The sequence below is a fragment of the Leptodactylus fuscus genome, chromosome 1 (assembly GCF_031893055.1).
Source record: "Leptodactylus fuscus isolate aLepFus1 chromosome 1, aLepFus1.hap2, whole genome shotgun sequence".
Taxonomy (NCBI): Eukaryota; Metazoa; Chordata; class Amphibia; order Anura; family Leptodactylidae; genus Leptodactylus; species Leptodactylus fuscus.
In genome coordinates this window covers 248,826,992-248,846,281 of record NC_134265.1, presented here as the reverse complement: position 1 = coordinate 248,846,281, position 19,290 = coordinate 248,826,992, and the positions used below count along the sequence as shown (strand labels likewise).

The 19,290-nt window shown below is 40.6% G+C and overlaps 1 protein-coding gene across 1 annotated transcript in view; it reads right to left on the bottom strand.

Annotated features, from left to right (window-relative positions):
• Positions 1–6,598: 6,598 nt before the first annotated feature.
• BMPR1B (bone morphogenetic protein receptor type 1B) overlaps positions 6,599–19,290 on the bottom strand; it is a 404,403-nt gene continuing 391,711 nt past the window's right edge. Inside the window, exons 12-15 of the mRNA XM_075285697.1 lie at positions 14,232–14,529; positions 9,109–9,284; positions 8,679–8,809; positions 6,599–7,036 (exon numbers count right to left, since the gene is read on the bottom strand). Of these exons, the coding sequence (XP_075141798.1) occupies positions 6,911–7,036; positions 8,679–8,809; positions 9,109–9,284; positions 14,232–14,529 (731 nt within the window). The 3' untranslated portion in view covers positions 6,599–6,910. The remainder of the gene's footprint in view (positions 7,037–8,678; positions 8,810–9,108; positions 9,285–14,231; positions 14,530–19,290) is intronic.

The window sequence follows — 19,290 nt, the reverse complement described above, 5'->3', positions numbered from 1 at the left end:
TCAGGATGCTTTACTATTGGTATGACAGAGAATTCATGGACACGCTCACATTTTCTTCTCCCAACAATGATTCTTCCAGATTACCCAAACGCCCAAAGGAGACTTCATCAGAGAAAATAGTTCTCTCTTTTGTAGTCCTTTGCAGTTCAGTCCCTGTACTTCCTGCAAAGGTCAGTCTGTCCTTGATATTGAGGCTGGCTTGGTGTCAAAAAGGGCAGCAAAATAAGCCCTCATTCACAATTTTATGATATCACTAGCATCTACCCGCGACTTTGTCCGCGGGTTGGCGGTGGCGCCGAGACACGTAGAATTGGTGTGTCGGTGGTGGAGATGATCCACCGTGCACAAAGATGGACCCCTATCACCCCTGAGGTGGTGTTCTCTCTCTCCCACTGCACCTCCCGTGCCCCCCCCCCCGGAGGCTCCCCCATGTTACTGGGCCCCATGAACCATTCTGTGGGCCCATCGCCACGGTTGCACCTCTGCTCCCACGGCAACCCTTCTTCCGTGCCCTCTGTGGATCACGTGCCCGGGTCCCTCCCTTGTACCCCCCAAACTGTGTCCTGCGTAGCATCCTCCTGCACGCTTCTCAGGGTCCAAAATGCCTTGCCCGCAGGCCCATAGACGGTCGGGCCATCGTACCCGCACCCTGCAGTCCCCCCATGGCCCTACACACCATGCCTGTGGCACAATGGTTGGCTTACCTGCCACAGTGTGGCTGCGTCTTTTTCTGAGGCAGGTTTCAGAGTCACTGCCGCTGTCAATAGAGTCGTCAGGCCCTGCAGAGCAGGTGGCATGGCTGCGGCGCTCCGCAGCTGCCAGTAGCCGCCATGTTGGCCGGGTCGCACAGCGGAGAGCGGCCCGCCCACAGACTGCCTTGGATGTATCGGGCCACGCTGCTTTTTCACCGGACCACCCAGAGCCTGCCATGCACCAATGGGAGCGCCGCTGAAAAACCTGTGATGACACCGTCTCAGGTCCTGCAGTGGAGCTGGAGTGGCATTTCGCCGGTTGCGGTGCGGCTGTCGGGGGAGTGTGCATCTCGTGAAGTGGCCTATGTTTCCTTCTGGCTAAATATCTAGGTATGTGGAAAATCTGAGCCAAATCCGTTCAGGCATTTGGCCGTGATAGTGGAACAAACATCCAAAAATCCAAACACACAAACCCACAAACATCCAAACACACAAACATCCAAACACACAAACTTTCACATTTATAATATTAGTAGGATAGAATACTTAGATGTCATTATATCTAAGAATCCTCCAAGAGCAACTTCTCCCAATGATCCACGAACAATCTGGTGATGAACAATGCTTTTTCTAATATGTTGGAGCATCTTGTCACAAGGTAAAAGTGATAAAGTGGCTTGATGACGAAAACATTAAAATTTTGGGCCCATTGCCAGGAAACTGCCAAGATCTTAATCTCATTAACAACCTGTGGTCAATCCTCAAAAAGCAGGTCAAGCAAACATACAGAAATTATGATAAACTCCAAGCACAGATTAGGTAAGAATGAGTTGTCATCAGTCAGGATTTGGCCCAGAAGCTGATATGCAGCATGCCAGGGTGAATTACAGGAGTCTTAGAAAAATAAAGGTCACCATTGTAGAAAGTTTGCAGAAACGTGTTGTAGTTGTCAATAACAGTTTAAAAGCATATGAGATGTAATTGTAATTCAATGTACCATAGATCTAAAAGTCTGAAGCAGCAAACCTTGTGAAAGCCCAAATTTTTGTCAGTTTTAAAACTTTTGCCCATGTAGTTAACTCAGTATATGGAAGCACAATAACTTAATCAGAGTTCTAGTATTACTGTGATCTTGAAATAATATAGTTATTGTTGTGATATGTTTCTGTTGCTTCATTTTTGTACACTTCTGTGTTGTTATGTACATTGTGGACTTCCCCACAGTGACAGTCAAAGTTACAGTTCATCTATAACAGTGACAACCATGGTGTCCCTCTGGGTACCAGTGACCTGAATGTCAGCTGCAATGCCTTCAACTAAAAGAGCCACAATGTAGTCGTATTTACAGTACTACAGTAGTCACCAGTGTGCTGTCTAAAGGTCATACAAGAGAATAGTCTCTCTGTTCAGATTTATTGTAGATTGTTATAAGCTTAGTACTTAGAACACGGTCGTTATCATGTGACTCTATTGTCTTTGACAACTAGAGCTTTTTGTATGATTGTTATTTTCTCTGTGTGGGCACTAGTGATTATTAATCTGGAAAGAATTGTAATACTCTCCATAGGCAGAGGGCGCAAGCATTGGCCGTCTCTACCAAGCCATTGTCTCAGCCCTGAAAATATATATGTATATACAACATTATTTCTGATTAAAGATCTTTAATTTTTCAGAATTCAGACCCACCTCTGATATATTCCCAGACTTGGTGGTTCACTCCACCTCTTGGGCAGCATTATTTCATCACTGTGCCAGCAGGAGACCGGCTTTCCTAGGGAAAACTAACCACCATATTTCCCCTACCTTCAAAATTTAAATAAATTAAAAATAACCTGTATACAATATGGGTATACACAGTATGACCCATATACAGCCCGAGAAATTACATGAAAATTATTAACTTTAACCTAACTCCAGCATGATCAGTATTAGCACAGAGATGGAGGATAAATAGAGGGATTATCAGTGCAGTCTCCATTAACATCACCACATTGTACCATGCTTTCCCTCTCTCACCACAGGATCTCCATTACATGTGACCTCCCAGGTTGGAGAGCCCCTCAGTCCCCAAGACTTATGAACAACCTACATTATACAGCAATATATATGATATATCAGCCATATCGGCAGCGTGTGAGGTAAATGCATGAGGGGACACTGACTGTATATATCCTGAGGGAATACTGAATCATATACAGTATGATGTAGAATGGAGATACTAGACTAGTAGTGATGTCTAATGTGATTGTGGTCACCCTAGTGTTGTGTGAGGTGATAGACTCCAGTATTATTACTCCCTGATACCGCAGACATGTTTCCTCCAGTTCTTGTGTAAAAAATATGCAAATCTATTCCCCAGGATGTAATTAGGAGAACAGTGCCTCTGTTCCAAAAGGAACAGATTCCCAGATTCCCTTTTGGAATAGAAATACTAGTTTGGCAATAAACCCTGCATCATGTCAGTAGGCTTATTAACTGAGTCATTCATGATGTTAAGGGGGCTGCCCCTAGAGGGCAGCATACAGAGGCACCCAGTGGCGTAACTAGGAATGGCGGGGCCCTGTGGCAAACTTTTGACATGGCCCCCCCCAACCGACACCGAAGACCTCGACTGGCCCCCTCCTCTATTATGTCCCTTAGTGGCCCCTGCACACAGTATTATGTCCTTTAGTGGCCCCTGCACACAGTATTATGTCCCTTACTGGCCCCTGCACACAGTATTATGTCCTTTAGTGGCCCCTGCACACAGTATTTTAGCCCATAGTGTCCCATGCACACAGTATTATACCCCATAGTGGACACCCATAAACAATTATTATACTCTGGGGTCTTTTCAGACCCCAGAGTATAGTAATCGGAGACCCGGGGGAATAAAAATATAAAAAAATACTGTTTCTTACCTGTCCCTGGCTCCTACACTGTCTTCTCCGCTGCCGTCCTTCTGAAATGACGTCAGAGACGTCAGAAAGGATGTCAGGAAGGAGGCCTGGCAGGATCGTGGAGAGGTAAGTAACACTGTTTGTTACGTTCCCTTACCTCTCCCGGGCCTCCAATCATTATACTCGGAGGTCTGCAAAGACCCCAGAGTATAATGATAGTATTTGTGGGGCCCGCGGTGTCACTTACCGATCCCGGCCCAGCCAGGATCGGCAAGTGAATAGGACCTGTAACAGCCTATTAAAAAAACAAACAAAAGCACAGCAGTAGCAGCTGTCACCAGGCCCCCTAATGGCCCGGGTCCTGTGGCAGCCGCCTCCGCTGCCTCTACGGTAGTTACACCCCTGGAGGCACCGTTCTCCTAATTACATCCTGGAGAATAGATTTGCATATATTTTACCCAGAATCCCTAGCGGAGCAGGAATGACTTGTAAGTCTCTGTACACCTATGTAGGCAAACACTCTCCCTAATGTGTATGATTATCCTCTGACCCCAGTTCTTGTGATGAGAGAAAGAGGATGAAGATGGATGAGACATGAAATGGCATCTATTCCTAAACTCCTCCCTCCCTACAGTAACACACTAGGCACTATATACTCTTAAAGCTGAAACAGTCTGTATAAATCTACACAACTTCTGCACAAAGAAGAAACTGAAGGCGTTATTGGTTCCCCCATCCCAAAGTCATGTCCCCCTTTACTTATGGCTCCTGGGGTGTCTGTACTTTGAATAACCAGAGTGATGTTGAGAACAGGGTCAATATATTCAACATAGTCAATATTGTTTGTAGACAAAAAAAAAATGCTCAAAATACATTATTATTATGAGTTACTTTGGGTGAGGACCATTTGCCTTTATCTACTTTACAACTTTCCAAATTTCTGATAACCTGTGTTATCTACAATATTACACTAATATGAAATCCATTTGCTTACTATAAAATACCTGACAACAATCTTATTTAACTTCTAAAATTAAATTGCATTAATCGTGGAGAATAATACATCCTAAAATACATTAAAAAATCCTAAGTATGTGTAAAGTAAAACTAGCCATTGAAAACCTATAATGAATCCACACCAGATACTGTACGTGTGCACATATAACCCATTGTGGGTCATGGAGTGAAGATATGCTTTTATTGGTTTTAACTGGAACCCAGGAGGCTAAAAGCATCATTTAGAGTCCAGAATTGATTGTCTGGCTTCTCAAACTTTACTACTATTGTCATTTACAACCACAGTCGTTATCCCGGATGATTTAAGGCTTCGTTCCAGGTAACCCCTTCTCTTCATTTTAATGGATCTCAATGACTTTTCTGACAGAAGCAATCATCTTCATGATATATTGGACAGTAGCTTACATCAAAATGCTCATTATTTTTAATATTTGCCTGCATGAGTATTGGCTTATGTGTGCTGTGAATTCTAGATAGAAATAGATTTCAGAGCACTGGCTACTTATGTGCAGAAAGAACATCTTATAATGAGCTGTGTGACTGTGCACAAGGCAGGACGCACGCACAACCATATTAACTATAATCATTGTGCATGTTTCTCTTAATGTAGATGAATAGACGCAGACCACAAGTATCTCGGGTGGGTTGTTAATTTATTCTTTTGCGTGCTCCATCCAGTGTATTTATCCTCATTTACTAAAGCAAAGGAAAGCCATAAAAGACGCAGTGATTAATAGTCAAATATTACCTTTAAAGTAGTATTATACTAAGTACCTTAATGCGCTGTGTATAAATGTCGGGGTAGTCACTGTTTATTCATGTCTATTGAAGAGGTATTCCAATTTTAGCAACTCAAGAATATTCTTTTTATAATGAAGAGTTGTGAAAATTTCCATTTTACTTCAAGAGCTCTGCTTACTACCATAGTAACCTCCATTGTTTACTTTTATTATAGACAAAAATAATGGAATGGACGCATTGGTGCACGAATGGTTACAAGACACATCTCTAACACGAACTGTAGTCAGTCCTAAACCTGTGAGTGTCCATGAAAGCATTGAAGAATATATATTCTTATATAATAAAGGGTATGTAATGATAGGAAAGTACATATTTCATATCTTGGTGAAAGTATGGGCTTATGATTTCTGGAAAATAGAATTTTACCTCTTCTTTTATCTCTAGATTTTGCCAACTTGTACTTGCACACCAGTGATATATTTGACATTTTCATATCTGGTTTTCTGAATGTGTCCATACAGTGGCATACTTTATAGCCTTCTGTTGGAGTGGATAGTTCCAGTACATACCTCTGATTGCCTTATGTGCAAAGTTATCCTTTCACCTGTTTCACTGTCCATGATATGTGAATGCCTGAAACCACAAAGTAGTGTGAGGCGAAGGCCCCATGTAGTGTCAAACAACATAAAAGCGCTACAGGAAAAAACAGGAGGGCAACGTGGCATGGTTTTTCCAGCAGTGCTTTTTACTGCAAATTTTCTGCTTCAATTATACCTATAGGGAAACCGCCAGCATTTCCATAGGTATAATTGACATGCTGTGATTCCCAAAACCACAATGGTTTTGGAAATCGCACTGTGTCTGCTGCGTGTATTATACCGCAGTGTAGGGATTTGATTTGCTAGCCGGCCACGTGAGATCTACGGCTTTATGTTGGATGAATACAGCTGTAGCACCTTTGCTTAGCTTGTACACATGCATTCTGTCTTTCAGAAAATAATCTTATTGGAAAAACAAGAACAAAAATTCAGCATGATATGTCACCAATTGTTAGCTTGACACTCAGGTTCACAATATAAATTTCACAATAAATGCATAATGTTCATTACTAATTTTTCCTAGCATGGTCCCTAAATCCCCAGTCCCCCCATAATTTCTGTATATTCCTTCTCACAATACTGTATGCATGCTGTGTTTTGGTGATCTAAGACAGTCCCCACCCACTCCTGACCTTAGACATACAGATATCAAACGTCAGTTTACATCAGTTTTATTATCAGAAGATTAAAGAAATCTGTCTTTTGTTTCAAACATTAAAAACGTATTTGCTTTCACAGAAAGCAACATGCTAATTTTTTATCTAGACATTGAAGCCATGTTTCATGTGTACACCGTCCTGAGTCATGGAGGTCTACAGATTTTCCAAATGGTCACTGGCGAATCCCCACCAGTCACAACATGTGTGGAGTTGGAGGCGAACACAGCTGTTCAATGTGTACAAATGCAATTTCTCTTAAAGGTTTTCAGTCACAGAAAATAAGTCCACTGTGTTAGGTATTTTTAAAGTAGTTATATAACAAGTCAAAGCTTGATGTCTTGAGACTCTGACATTTTGGCTAGTGTCTTCTTTACTCGTAGAGCAGTGAGGCGAGAAGCTGGGTTGTGGGCCCAACACTCTGTCATCAGTTTTCCCATCTGTCTCAGGCACTGCAGACAGAAAACAGGGTTTAGTAGAGCAAATAATAATCATAATGAAGTTGTTATAATAATCCAGAATTTCATTTCATTGTAACGCTAAATTCATCAGCAGACTTCTAGCATCATGGCAAACATATATGGCTACTATTCTTCCTCTGAAAGCTTTCAGGAGACACATTTAAAGGTGTATCAAATCAAATAAAAAAAGCTTTATTGGCACGTCCGAATAGACATTTGGCATTGCCAAAGCAAAGAGAGTGGTGGGTATCTGATTCAGAGATGTAACTCTAACAAACCCCCAACTACCATTTGGCATATGTAATACTGGCGTGTTATGGAAGATGGTCTTTTTATCCTCTCATGCATAAAGGCCAAGGCATGATAAGATATGCTAAAAAGAGGAAATTACATTGGTACAAATGACCTTTTAGGATAAATGTTCCCTAAAAGGTCATATGTGTTATATGTTTTAGAGAGTACCAGCAAAGTGGATAGGTTTTACACAAGTACAATCCACATGCTGTAAAAAATCCATAGGGGGAACTGAACGGCTATGTAGATTTTACATCCACAGAATATCAATTTCCGCTGTGAAATTTTACTGCAATGCAATGGATGAAATTTCCATAAAATCTATAACTATGGCAAAATCTGCAACAAAAACCACATATATACTGTAGTGTATATGTCCTATGTGGACATGCCCTAAATGTGCAGTTTACATTGGAATTACTATATGAAATTGTAGATAGAAGGTTAGATGTTCTTGATAAACACAATATGCAGGGTTACTCAGAGCAATGCAGAACATTGATATAGAGATGAGTTCAATTATGAGTTGGGGGTCAGGATTGAATGTTTTCTACTTAAAAAAAAAAAAGATGGGTGTTTTTGCTTATGGATCCCCTGGGGTCAGTATGTTGACGAAGCATTTGGTTTATAAGACAGGTTGGGTAAAGTAGACAAAAATAACTTCTACAGGAGCTTGATACAGGGTCTTATAAACACCTTCTAAGTGATGCTACCTCTTAAGTCTGAGGCCCCAGGTTGGGGAAAAGTTGCTTTTTTGTTGTAGATTTTGCTAAAGTCAAGGGTGCTTTTCTGCAATGTGGGACCTCAGTCTAAAGGGGATTTTCCCTGACTTACATCCTGGTGACCTATCCTTAGATATTTGGTTATCTGGGCATAAAAGGGGTTTTCTGGGGCTTACATATAGTTAGCCTATCCTTAGGATAAGTCATCATTATGTGATCAGCAACCTGGGACCACCACAGATCAGTTGATTGAATGTGGCAGAGTTTGGGCGCTGTGGCCACCCACAATACCAAGCACAGTATCTTACTTTTGCAAAGTGTCTGACCTTGGTTTTCTTAAATCAGCTGATCTGTGAGGTTCCTGAGCACTGGATCCTCGCTGATCGTATAATGATAACCTAGCCTAAGGATACGATAACAATATGTAAGCCTCTTTATAGTCAGATAAGCCAAATATTCATCATTCTGTGATTTGTAAAACTAGGTAATTTATTGTAGCAATGGATCATTCCTTGTTGACTGGGGAAAACAAATATCATATTACAAAAATGTAGATTGTATAATATAGCTAAACAAATCACATAAAATCTAGAAGGTTTCATATCCCCCTCCCATACCTCATCACTGCTCCATCTGTTCGGAAATGAGGGTCGCAACCTCCGGATACAGACAATTTCCCTCATGTCTTCATAAGACGGGTCGGTTGGTACAACATCATGATAGGGCAGCTGGTATTCCTCTAATATACCTGAAAAAAAGACATTATGAAATTGTATTTTGTTTTCACTTTCCTTTGGCTTATTTCTACAAGGAATCAAGCTGAGGAAAGAATTTCTGTTCTGCCGTAAGGAAAATACAGTGTTTATTTGTTCTTGCCAACTGCTCATTAAGGAGGTTTCTTCCTACAGACACAAATCATTGGTTATAGATTTGCAAGCTCAGAGTTATCAGAAATGGAGCATCAAAGAGATTTCAGTAAAACTACATTATTTACAGCATTCATATGTATAAAAGATTAGGGTGAGATAAAGATATTGATTTGGTTACCTCCAGATATACATCTTCTTGCCACTTCCCAGAGGATAAGTCCAAAGCTGTACATGTCTGCCATTATATATGACTGGAAGTGGTTCCTATTTAAGCTCTCATCAAGAACCTCCGGAGGCATATAGCGTTTGGTGCCAACTCTAGTATTTGGGGGTATGTCCACTTCATTTGTATCACTGCAAAACAAAATACAGAAAATGCATATAAACTAAACAATGCAAGTAAAGGAAATCAGACTGCATTCCCCTATAGCTCCATCCTCCCTCAGCGAACTCCTGAAAGTCCATGAATAAATATAGCTTATTTTCATGAATACTTCCTATATTGGTTTTGTACTGAACCACAGGGAACACATAAGAACATTAACCATTTCAACTACAGGCTACACTATATCACATTTTATGGAAGAAATTGAAAATGGCAAATAAAATTCTATAGCTAACTGTATAGTTATTATCGTGGCATGGTATACTACTAATAGAGCAAAGAATGCCTTTAATCTGGAAGGATTATGGGCCCCTCTATTGAAATGGACCAATATGAATGAGTACAACCAGAATACAGCCATATATATAGATCATGAGAAATAAAATATTAGTTCTGGTTAAATTAACTGCAAATATATCCATAGTCGTGCAAAAAGCTTGAATGTTTCCTTGTGCACCATTTGCTTGGCTTTATTTTACTTGCTGCACCTTGTATCACTGTTATTTACATGCAGTGAATCAGTGGATAAACCACATTTCGCCTGATTCACCTGCCTGCTCTCAATCTATGTACCTCCCTTCTCCCCAAGTGCAAGTTTCCTCCCTGCTACAGGGTGTCTTTTAATGTCACAGTGTCTGGCTTGTGTCTCACTTCTTCAGTCTTGCTTGCATCACTCTCCTCTACATATCTGACCAATCAATAAATCACCCCCATGAGTGGCTTCAAAGGGCAAGGAGCTCACGTGCTGCTGTGATGTTTCATTTTATGGCTGAATTGCTCACAATAGATTCCACCATTTCATTATTTATGCAACAAAAATGAAACACGGATAGATTTCTCTTCACAACCTCTTTATGGCTACATATAGCTTTTCCTGCCTGTACACTGCTCAAAGGGAACTCGGGAGCTTCCCAGAGCTCAGAGTATGTGTAAGGAGAGCCTACCTACTTCTTTATGCTACTGAATAGTGCTTGTGCCATTGATGATGATATGTTAGTCAGACAGCAAGTATCTTCCCTGTGCTCAGATTTTTCTTTTTCTGAGTCAGTGATCTTCTTAGCTTCATCATAACCTGGCTTTGCAGTCCAGTGTTGCTGGATATCCTATATTATGGTCACTTGGACTCTTATTAGCCATTTGCTATTTTACAGTTACTTCTGGCAGAACAATACACGTAAAGAAGCCAGTAGTAAAAATGAATGTGGGGAGGGGGATGCTCTGTACAGTACATGCACCCTGCTCAGGGAGAAATGTTAAAAGCTCTGCAGCCATAATGGGGTTATTACCAGCAAAAACTGATGGGACACAACGGGACACCATGTAAGGGGATTTAGGGTTGTTTTTTTTTTTGTTTTGTTTTTTTTCCTGCCAGATCTTCGCTCTCCACTGTAGATAACTGCAGACGAAGTGTGACAAAGAGGCAGATGTCACTAATGCAATAGGGTGGAGCTTCTTACTATCTAAGGCTATTGCCCCATGTAGCATCAATGCCGCAATTTAGTTGTGGTGGAAACAGCATGGATGTTTTTACAGTACCTGCAAAGTGGATTATTCTGGCTAATCCCATGCACACAATCTGCAGAAGTTTTGTAAATTGCAGCATGTCAACTGGGGTTGTAATAAAATCAAAAGACACTTTTTGACTGCGGCTCGCTACAAGGGGACTTAGCCTAAAAATGAATTTGTCACCAGAACCCAGTATATCAAGTCACGTAGATAGATTATGGTCACCGGACTCAAAGAGTGTTTTCCCCTTGTAAATAAGTACCTACACTGCCAAGATATCGCTATTTATGTCAATATGCAAATGATCTCTTTGGATCATTGAAGGTGTGGCCTCTTACCTCTTTTGCCTTTAATGCTCCTAATAGCTAATTTGCACATTGACAAAAACAGCGATATCTCGGCAACAGAAGCACCAATTTACAAGATGGAAACACTGTTTGATTCAGGTGACCCTAACCTATCCATCTGTGGGGCCGGATTGATATGCTGGGGTCTAGTGACAGGCTCCCTTTACGTTCTTGAATTGGACCCTCTTCTATCTACTCAGAATTCTATATTATGATATCTTAAGATGAATTTTTAAAACCCGATAACTGTGATAAGTGCATACCTTCTAAAAGTATTCCCAGTCATTTAAGGCTGTTTTTCTGCAATGAATTTCTAAACATCATAAAGTGCCTGAACATCATATGGCTGAAGGTATATTATGCCATGGTTATTATATTCATACAGGACGTTTAAGGTGAAGTGTGGGTGTATGCCATCAGTCTAAACAGAAATCAATCACTGTCAGAATCCTAACTGCATTGGCTTGGTAGCGCAATAACATGACGAATAACAATAGTTTGCCTTTTTTCCAGTGTGCACCAGGAGCAGAGTGGAGAGACTTCCTTTCCGCAGGCTAGATTTAAGTATTGAAATGCGCAGCCACAATTAGACATAGAACTCAGTGGGTATCAGCTCCATTTCTGACATTTCATTAGCATTTGACTAAACCCCAACGACAGCTACAACAATGAAATCTTTACCGAACACAGGAACAGATTTCTTTTCCTGAACGCTGAACTATACTTTGATGTAAAAGAATGGACGGCTTCCACCCTGCCTCTATACTTCTGTATTAGCCTCTAATAAGAGCTATTGTCTAGGTTGCTTAGTAGAAATTTTGTTTTGATGCACAATTGGGCTGTGTAAATAAAACACAAGTCATTTGCTTCTATTGTTTTTTTATGTTAGCTTTTTTCTTAATGTCGGAGCTGTTTAAAGTGCGAGAATGTCTCCTAATACCTATTTCATTAAATTAGATTTTAATGGGATGGAATGACTCGAGGAAGGGAAAAAAAAAACATATATTAGTGTTTGTGTTCCTAAATTAAAAGGAATATATTTTATGAGCAGTTTTCGGAGAGCGTATCAATTGAAGTGAATGTGGAATAATAAAATTAATCTTTAATGAAGGAGTTATATAGAAAATTAGGTTGCATTTCAGAGCAGCAAAATAACAGTAAAATTACCCTTCATTGTATTCTGGCGTAAAACTCTGCAAATTACTGTCAATTTAAACAATATCCTCAAGTATATGGGTACCGTATATATAAACATCTAAATATAGCTTTAGTAATAGGTAATTGCTGTTGACAAGGGTTTTGGGGCCCTACACAGCTATATACTATATATAGACACACAGACTACCATGTCGTTTATAATGCAGAATGCTATAAAAACAAAACACAAAAAATAAAATAATGACAGACTTACAAATTTTTCTTTTTTTTACGTTGACCTAACAGAAATGTTAACTAAGGCCCAATTCACATCTGCATTCGGTATTCCGTTGTGGGAGTCCTTTTGGGGACCCCCTGAACGAAAACCTATGTGCATTAAAAAGCGGTGAGCACTGAAAGCACACGAATCCCCATAGACTATAATAGGGTCTGTGTGGTTTCTGCTTAGTTTCCAGTACTTTTCTCTCTGCATGAATCGTGCGGACACCAACTGAAAACAACACGGACACCAGTATAGTCTATGGGGTCCATGTGGCTTCTTAGCTAACTACTTTTTAATGTGTATAGGTTTCTGTTCGGGGGTCCCCAAGTGGGCTCCAAAAAACGCAGACGTGAACTGGGCCTAAGGCTAACCAAAACATTATATGCACTACTAAATGCTGGCAACTAAAATATAACTTTTTGAACAAAGAATAAGCCTTTGTATGTCTGTGTCAGCAGAAAAATAGTTGTGAATTTTGGAAGGTGGAGAATAAAAAAAATAAGAAAAACAATTGCCAGGCCCTAATGCCCAAACTAAAGTAACCAAAAATGGTCCATACAGTAACGCTGTAGAAGGGAAAGGTTCAGAAGGTTATTCATTCCTTATGTATGCTTTTGTATTGTGCTATAGTTCTATTGTTTATAACTAATGTGTTCTACACTGAGTCGTGAAATAACCAATTTCCAGATGAGATCAATATGGTATTCTGTTCTGTGACAGTGATAAACAACATAACTTTGTTATGCATGTCACTTTTGTAGATTTAGAGAAAGTCAGCATTTATGTGAGGCAGCTGGTGCACTGGAGGCGGACCGTCAGCCCTGGGGGAATGATGGGTAATGGGAGGATTCAACTCTCACTGCATGGAGCGGGGAGACAAAAGATGGTAAGTGTCTCAGTGGCATAGCATTGAAGGAATGCCCCCAGTGCCTAAACTGTCTCATTTGTATAAAAATTTTAAGTTGTTTTTCCTCCAAATATATATTTATGACCTACATAACAGAAGTATGATGTTTATCACTGTAATGTGCTCAGTATTGCGGAGGCAGCAGATAAATATTCTGGAGGGAGGTGGTTGACTTCCTATAACAATCCAGGAAGAGATTCTCAATCTCTTTCACACATTCACACTAGGCCCATATTCCTAGGAAGCTTCTTTACCCATCAGTATGATTTTGGATATGTGCACTTTGGAACATACAAAACGATAATTGTTAATGTGATAGTTGAATCTCTGACCCTGATATTGATCAGTAATTGGACACAATATGGTCTGTCCCCATCTGTATGGATTATTTAAGCAGTTGGTCATGAATAAATAACTGTACATATGCTGCATATCTGGTGGTAATCCTGCTGCTGTCCAACTAGAATTTCATTCCTTAAGCATGCTTATATTATAGAGGAATTCCTATTTAGTCATGATCACAATGGTGCACAAATCATACAGCACCTTCCAGTGTAAGACATCACTGACAAATTGTGGAAGGAAGATCATGTCATTGACTCAGGGACAGAGGGAGAGACGAAGGAGGGGGAGGAAAAGAAGACAGAACAAGAGGGAGTTCAAAGACATTGGTAATGCTTCAGTGAACTAGCAAATAACATATTATGTACTAACCTAATTATCTTATATTACTAACCTAATGAATTTTACTGCCAATCCCAGGTCTGCTATACAGCACGTTCCATTTTTCTTCACCAATATGTTCTTGCTTTTAAGGTCCCGATGGGCTATCGCTGGCTTCCCCTTTGTCCCAAATATTTCAGTATGCAAATGGCAGAGCCCACTGACTGATGAGTAAGCCAGCTTTAGCATGGCTTTTGTATCAAGCGTGGTCGACTTCAGGTAGTCGTAGAGGGAGCCATTTTCATGATAATCTGTAATGAGGTACAGTTGTGTCCAGGATCCAGTTCCTTTAATATCAGCCGCAATGAACCCTAAAAAAAAATGGCACAGCAATAAGATGACAATGTAGCAGGAATTCAGACATCTTTGGCAGTAAATAATAGATTCAAAGCCTACAGACATAATCATTAACCAATAATATTGATTGATCATGCTACCGCATAACTAATCTGTAGGGAATAAGCTTCAGTTGTGTTGTATACTACAAGTAACCTAAGTAGTGGTATACTGTATTGATACAAGCTAAATATGACAGTTCTGAAATATTGAATTCAGTAGAACATAATCCATTTTAATTGTGTTGTTGTTAGTCTCAACTAATGCTGTAGACTGCTAAATACCCAGGACCTGATGTAACAGAGAGCTATAGGAAGGAAAATGCTGCCATCTGCTGGAAAGAGCACATTACAACACTACTCACTACTTAGCTCTATATGAAAGGAGTCTTCTTAAAGTTACCTAGTAAATGTATCAGTTATCATAGTAACCTATTATCTACCTACATTAGTCTTATATTTGTTTCCGGTAGCAATTTTCTCTATAAAGTATCCAAATTGTTTCAACTGTTACTGCTGTACTGCCTTCATCTATGTCGTATATGATACATAAAATATAAGATTTATAGGAGGTAGAGTAACCCTTATCATGAATCCTTCAGGTGGAACTTATAGATGAGAGAGGTCACATAAAGTAATGTACCCACCCCTCTATAACCTTTTCTACAGGGCACTTCTATCCAAGGAAAATGGACTTTGAAGCCTACTTCCATATGCTGCACCCAATTCAGCCTGCTTTGGAACTCAACTAGGTCAAATCTGTCTACCTTTACAAGGGAAAGGGACAGACTTACAATATCTTGTAGTGCTGGAACTAAGTAGACAGCGTTTTGGTACGCAGTCACATGTAAATAACGTTTGTAGGCCTCCACCAATTTAATATGAATGATTAATATTAATGAAAAACCATCATATTCTGATCTGTAAAAACCTCTCTTGTAGGTATGTAGTTAAAAGGGTATTCCCATAACTTTTGTTCTGCAGCCTGCAGGCTGTGTGCTCTCTTCATTTCCTGGATTTCTCGGCACATTGGTGGGTGGAGTTTCACTTGCTCTGCTATCTGCTATGTTTGATTGGTTGTAATGCATTACTACAGTATAAAGCTGATGTAGAAACTGATGTAGCAGAGCTGGATTTGAGTCAGCTTGCATTACATACAGAGGTAAAGGACTCCTTATCTCAGCCCTTATCAGCCAAATTCAATTAAACCGGCTGATAAGTGGAAAAGCTGAAGATAGACAGCACAGTAATCCCGGAGCTCTCACCTCCCCTATCTGAGGAGCTCCGTTGCTTGTCAGACACACATAGCTCAGAGCTGCTCCCAGCACTCAGCCCCTCCCTCCCCCCCCCCCTGAGAGCAGGCAGCTACCTCACTTGGGAACTGAGCAGATAAGCCCAGTGGCCATAGAATCGCAGTGTCAACAATGAAGTAAATACATTAAGATAGCGGCCAAACAAAGCAGTTTTTAATAAAGAAGTGTATTTAGGAAATGTCTTAAATCCACACAAACTAGCAGTATAGATAGGATGCTTTTCATGGGACAACCCCTTTAAAGGTATGCAGCCAAAAACTATTTGGAATAATCCCAAAAAACAGCCAATTTGTAGTAAATCTATTTGTTTCCAGTCTCTGATCTTGTTTTATTCATTATATATGTAAATAGATATAATCCCTATAGAAAACTTTCGACATCTAATATTCTAAAACCTTGAATATTTGTATGATGAATAATATGCTTGAGCAATTCAAATCCTATTCAGTCTCTTTCTTTTTTTTTTCCTGAAGTCAATGTCTTTCACTACAAAGGAGAAGCAGCAGAGAGTCCTTGCTTTGCAATGAATTAGGAATGCAAACAGACATAGCTACAGTACAGCACATGTATTAAAGATTTAAAAGGGATGAATCACTTTGACAACCTTTATTTGTTTGGCTGGTGTTCTGCATAGAAATGTACTGTACGTAGATCCTTCTAATGAATTGTAGAGTGTGTAACTGGATATACAGTAAGTGCACTTATCATTCTGCATACTTTAAGAGGACACTCATAATCCTGGTTATTATGAGGGACACTGGCTACTAAGCTCCTGTCATCTCACATACATCATATAGCCAAGAGTATTTAGACTGTGCCCCAGCGCATACAGCAAGGGCCATATAGAAAGTGTGGCTAGCTGGGTGCTTCAATGACCTGCAAAGGGCTCTAACCTCAACTCCAGCACATTGAAGTGGAATGCTGACTGGGAGCCACATGTTACCATCCAAAAGCAGTCAGGTTTTACAGATGTTCTTTTGACTAAATGGGCAAACTATTCTAACAATGAAGATGAGCTTTAATTCCCTTCTCCCACGGTTTCTCTGTCTTTCAATAAGGATTTGGAGCCCATGGTTCCCCTTGCTTTCCCCCTTTTTCCCACTCACTGATACCATTGCATGGTATGTTGATTGGCATGTGCATTGCAATATAGGTGTGGTTCAGTGTGTAATGTATACAGGATATTCCCATCTCCAGTATCATAAAGATGAAGCTTCTCAGTGTTTACAGCTTGTTGTTTAGGTTTCAGACCACCTCGACCATCTAGCTGCAGTGGTTTTGCTGGTGACATTAGTCCATTATAGCTAATATAGCAGTCTGTCAGCTCTGCAAAATACATTTAGCTGTTGAGGCCTGATAAGAACTAGGACAATGCTTGACAAGTGCCGTTATTATTTTTGTATGCACATTCAGAGATAACAATTTCAGTTTAGTTTTGGAGCACACTGACCGGAATTGACCATCACATAGGCTAAGCCTGCCCACCAAATTGACATTGAAACCAGGGAGTGAAGGAAAGAGGAGAACGGAGAGCAAGTGAAAGCATTGCAGTCTGTTCACACAAGCGAAAGTGAAGAGAAATTTGAAGTGGACTTCTGCCTGAAATCCTTCCCAACTTTCCAGCCCTTGACTTTGTAAGTCACAGCCAAGTTTCAGCTTTCCCATCTAGTAGTGCTTTTACTTGCTGCTTAGCCTCAAATGAATAGGTTTTCACACAGCAGCTTCTGCAGCTGAATCAGTCACAGAATCTGCAGCAAGATTGAGCAAGACAGCTACTTGTTCAGCGGCCGGCTTTGGTCACTGTCTCCTATTAAATACAAGTGGACGTAGGCTCAGGATGGAATATCACAGTGCAATCCACCCCAAAATCAGTCCGAATGACTCTGTTTGAACTTATTCGTAAATGAGAAAACCTTTCAATGCAGCCTAGCTGTGCTATATTGTATATGTGTTATTTATATAGCACCATTAATTCCATGGTGCTTTACATTATTATATTAATTCCATGGTGCTTTACATTTGGGGGTTACATACAATACACAGAATATACAGGTAGATATAATACTAACAATGACCGAGTGGCACAGTGGGGTAGAGGACCCTGCCCGCGAGGGCTTACAATCTATGGGGGAAGGGGGTAGAGACAGAAGGAGAGGGGGAGACTGTACAGATGTCAGTGAGATGATAGGTTGTTGGCCTTCCTGAATAGGTGAGTCTTCAGGGCCTTCTTGAAGCCTGTGATTGTAGGGGTCAGTCTTATGTGTCTTAGAGACGGTTGTGTGAGGAGCGGATGAGAGTAGAGCGGAGTAGGAGGTCTTTGGAGGATCTGAGGTTACGTGTGGGCAGGTAGCGGGAGATTAGGTTGGAGATATACGGAGGGGACAGGTTGTGGATGGCTTTGTATGTTAGCGTTAGTAGCTTGAACTCAATTCGCTGGGCTATGGGTAGTCAGTGGAGGGACTGGCATAGGGGAGCAGCTGATGAAGATAGGGGGGGTGAGGTGGATTAAACGAGCAGCACAGTTTAAGGTGGACTTGAGGGGGGCGATGGTGTTAGCTGTGTCCATGGACAAGGGTGTTGCAGTAATCTAAGTGGGAGATTAAAAGGGCCTGGATGAGCATCTTAGTGGTTTCAGGGGTGAGGAAGGAGCGGATTCGATGGATGTTCTTGCGTTGGAGGCGGCAGGAAGTGTTGAGGGTTTGAACGTGTGACTTGAACGATAGGTCGGAGTCCAGGGTTACCCCAAGGCATCGGGCCCATGGGACAGGGGTAATTGTGGTTCCATTAACTTCGATAGATGGGTCAGGTGGAGGGGCCATACGGGGTGGGGTGAAGATGATGAACTCCGTTTTCTCCATGTTAATCTTGAGAAAGCGGGAGGAGTGGAAGGATGTAAAAATAACAGTCATACCCACATTGCCCAAGCTCTACTGGGTATACTTATGGTGTCCAGTGTTTCCCTCTTTCGGACTCTGGCTAACATCGCAGGTTAGTTATTTTTACTCACCTCCCCTGGTCCTCCATTTATTATACTCTGGGATCTGAGGAGCCCTCAGACTATAATAATAGCAATTATGGTACTTACCAAAGAAGTGAAGTGAGCCAGAGAGCTGAACCTCAGAATATTCATCAAAACAAATCTTGTATGGTTCGCTTATTTCTAATACTAAATCCCAACTTACATAGTATGCCATAATATGGCACATTTTAGATCTAAAAATATCTATGTTCAAATACTGCTTATGCTAATATTTTAATAAAAACCCATTCAGGCATGTAAATGTGCAAACAATTTTAAACATTCACACGGTCAACTATAAGTGTCCTCTTTGACAATGTCATGCTAACTGAGCTGTAAGATCTGTTATGTAAGGGAATATATTCTGCTGTCTCTATTGAGCTGACACTTTGGCAGTTCTCAATA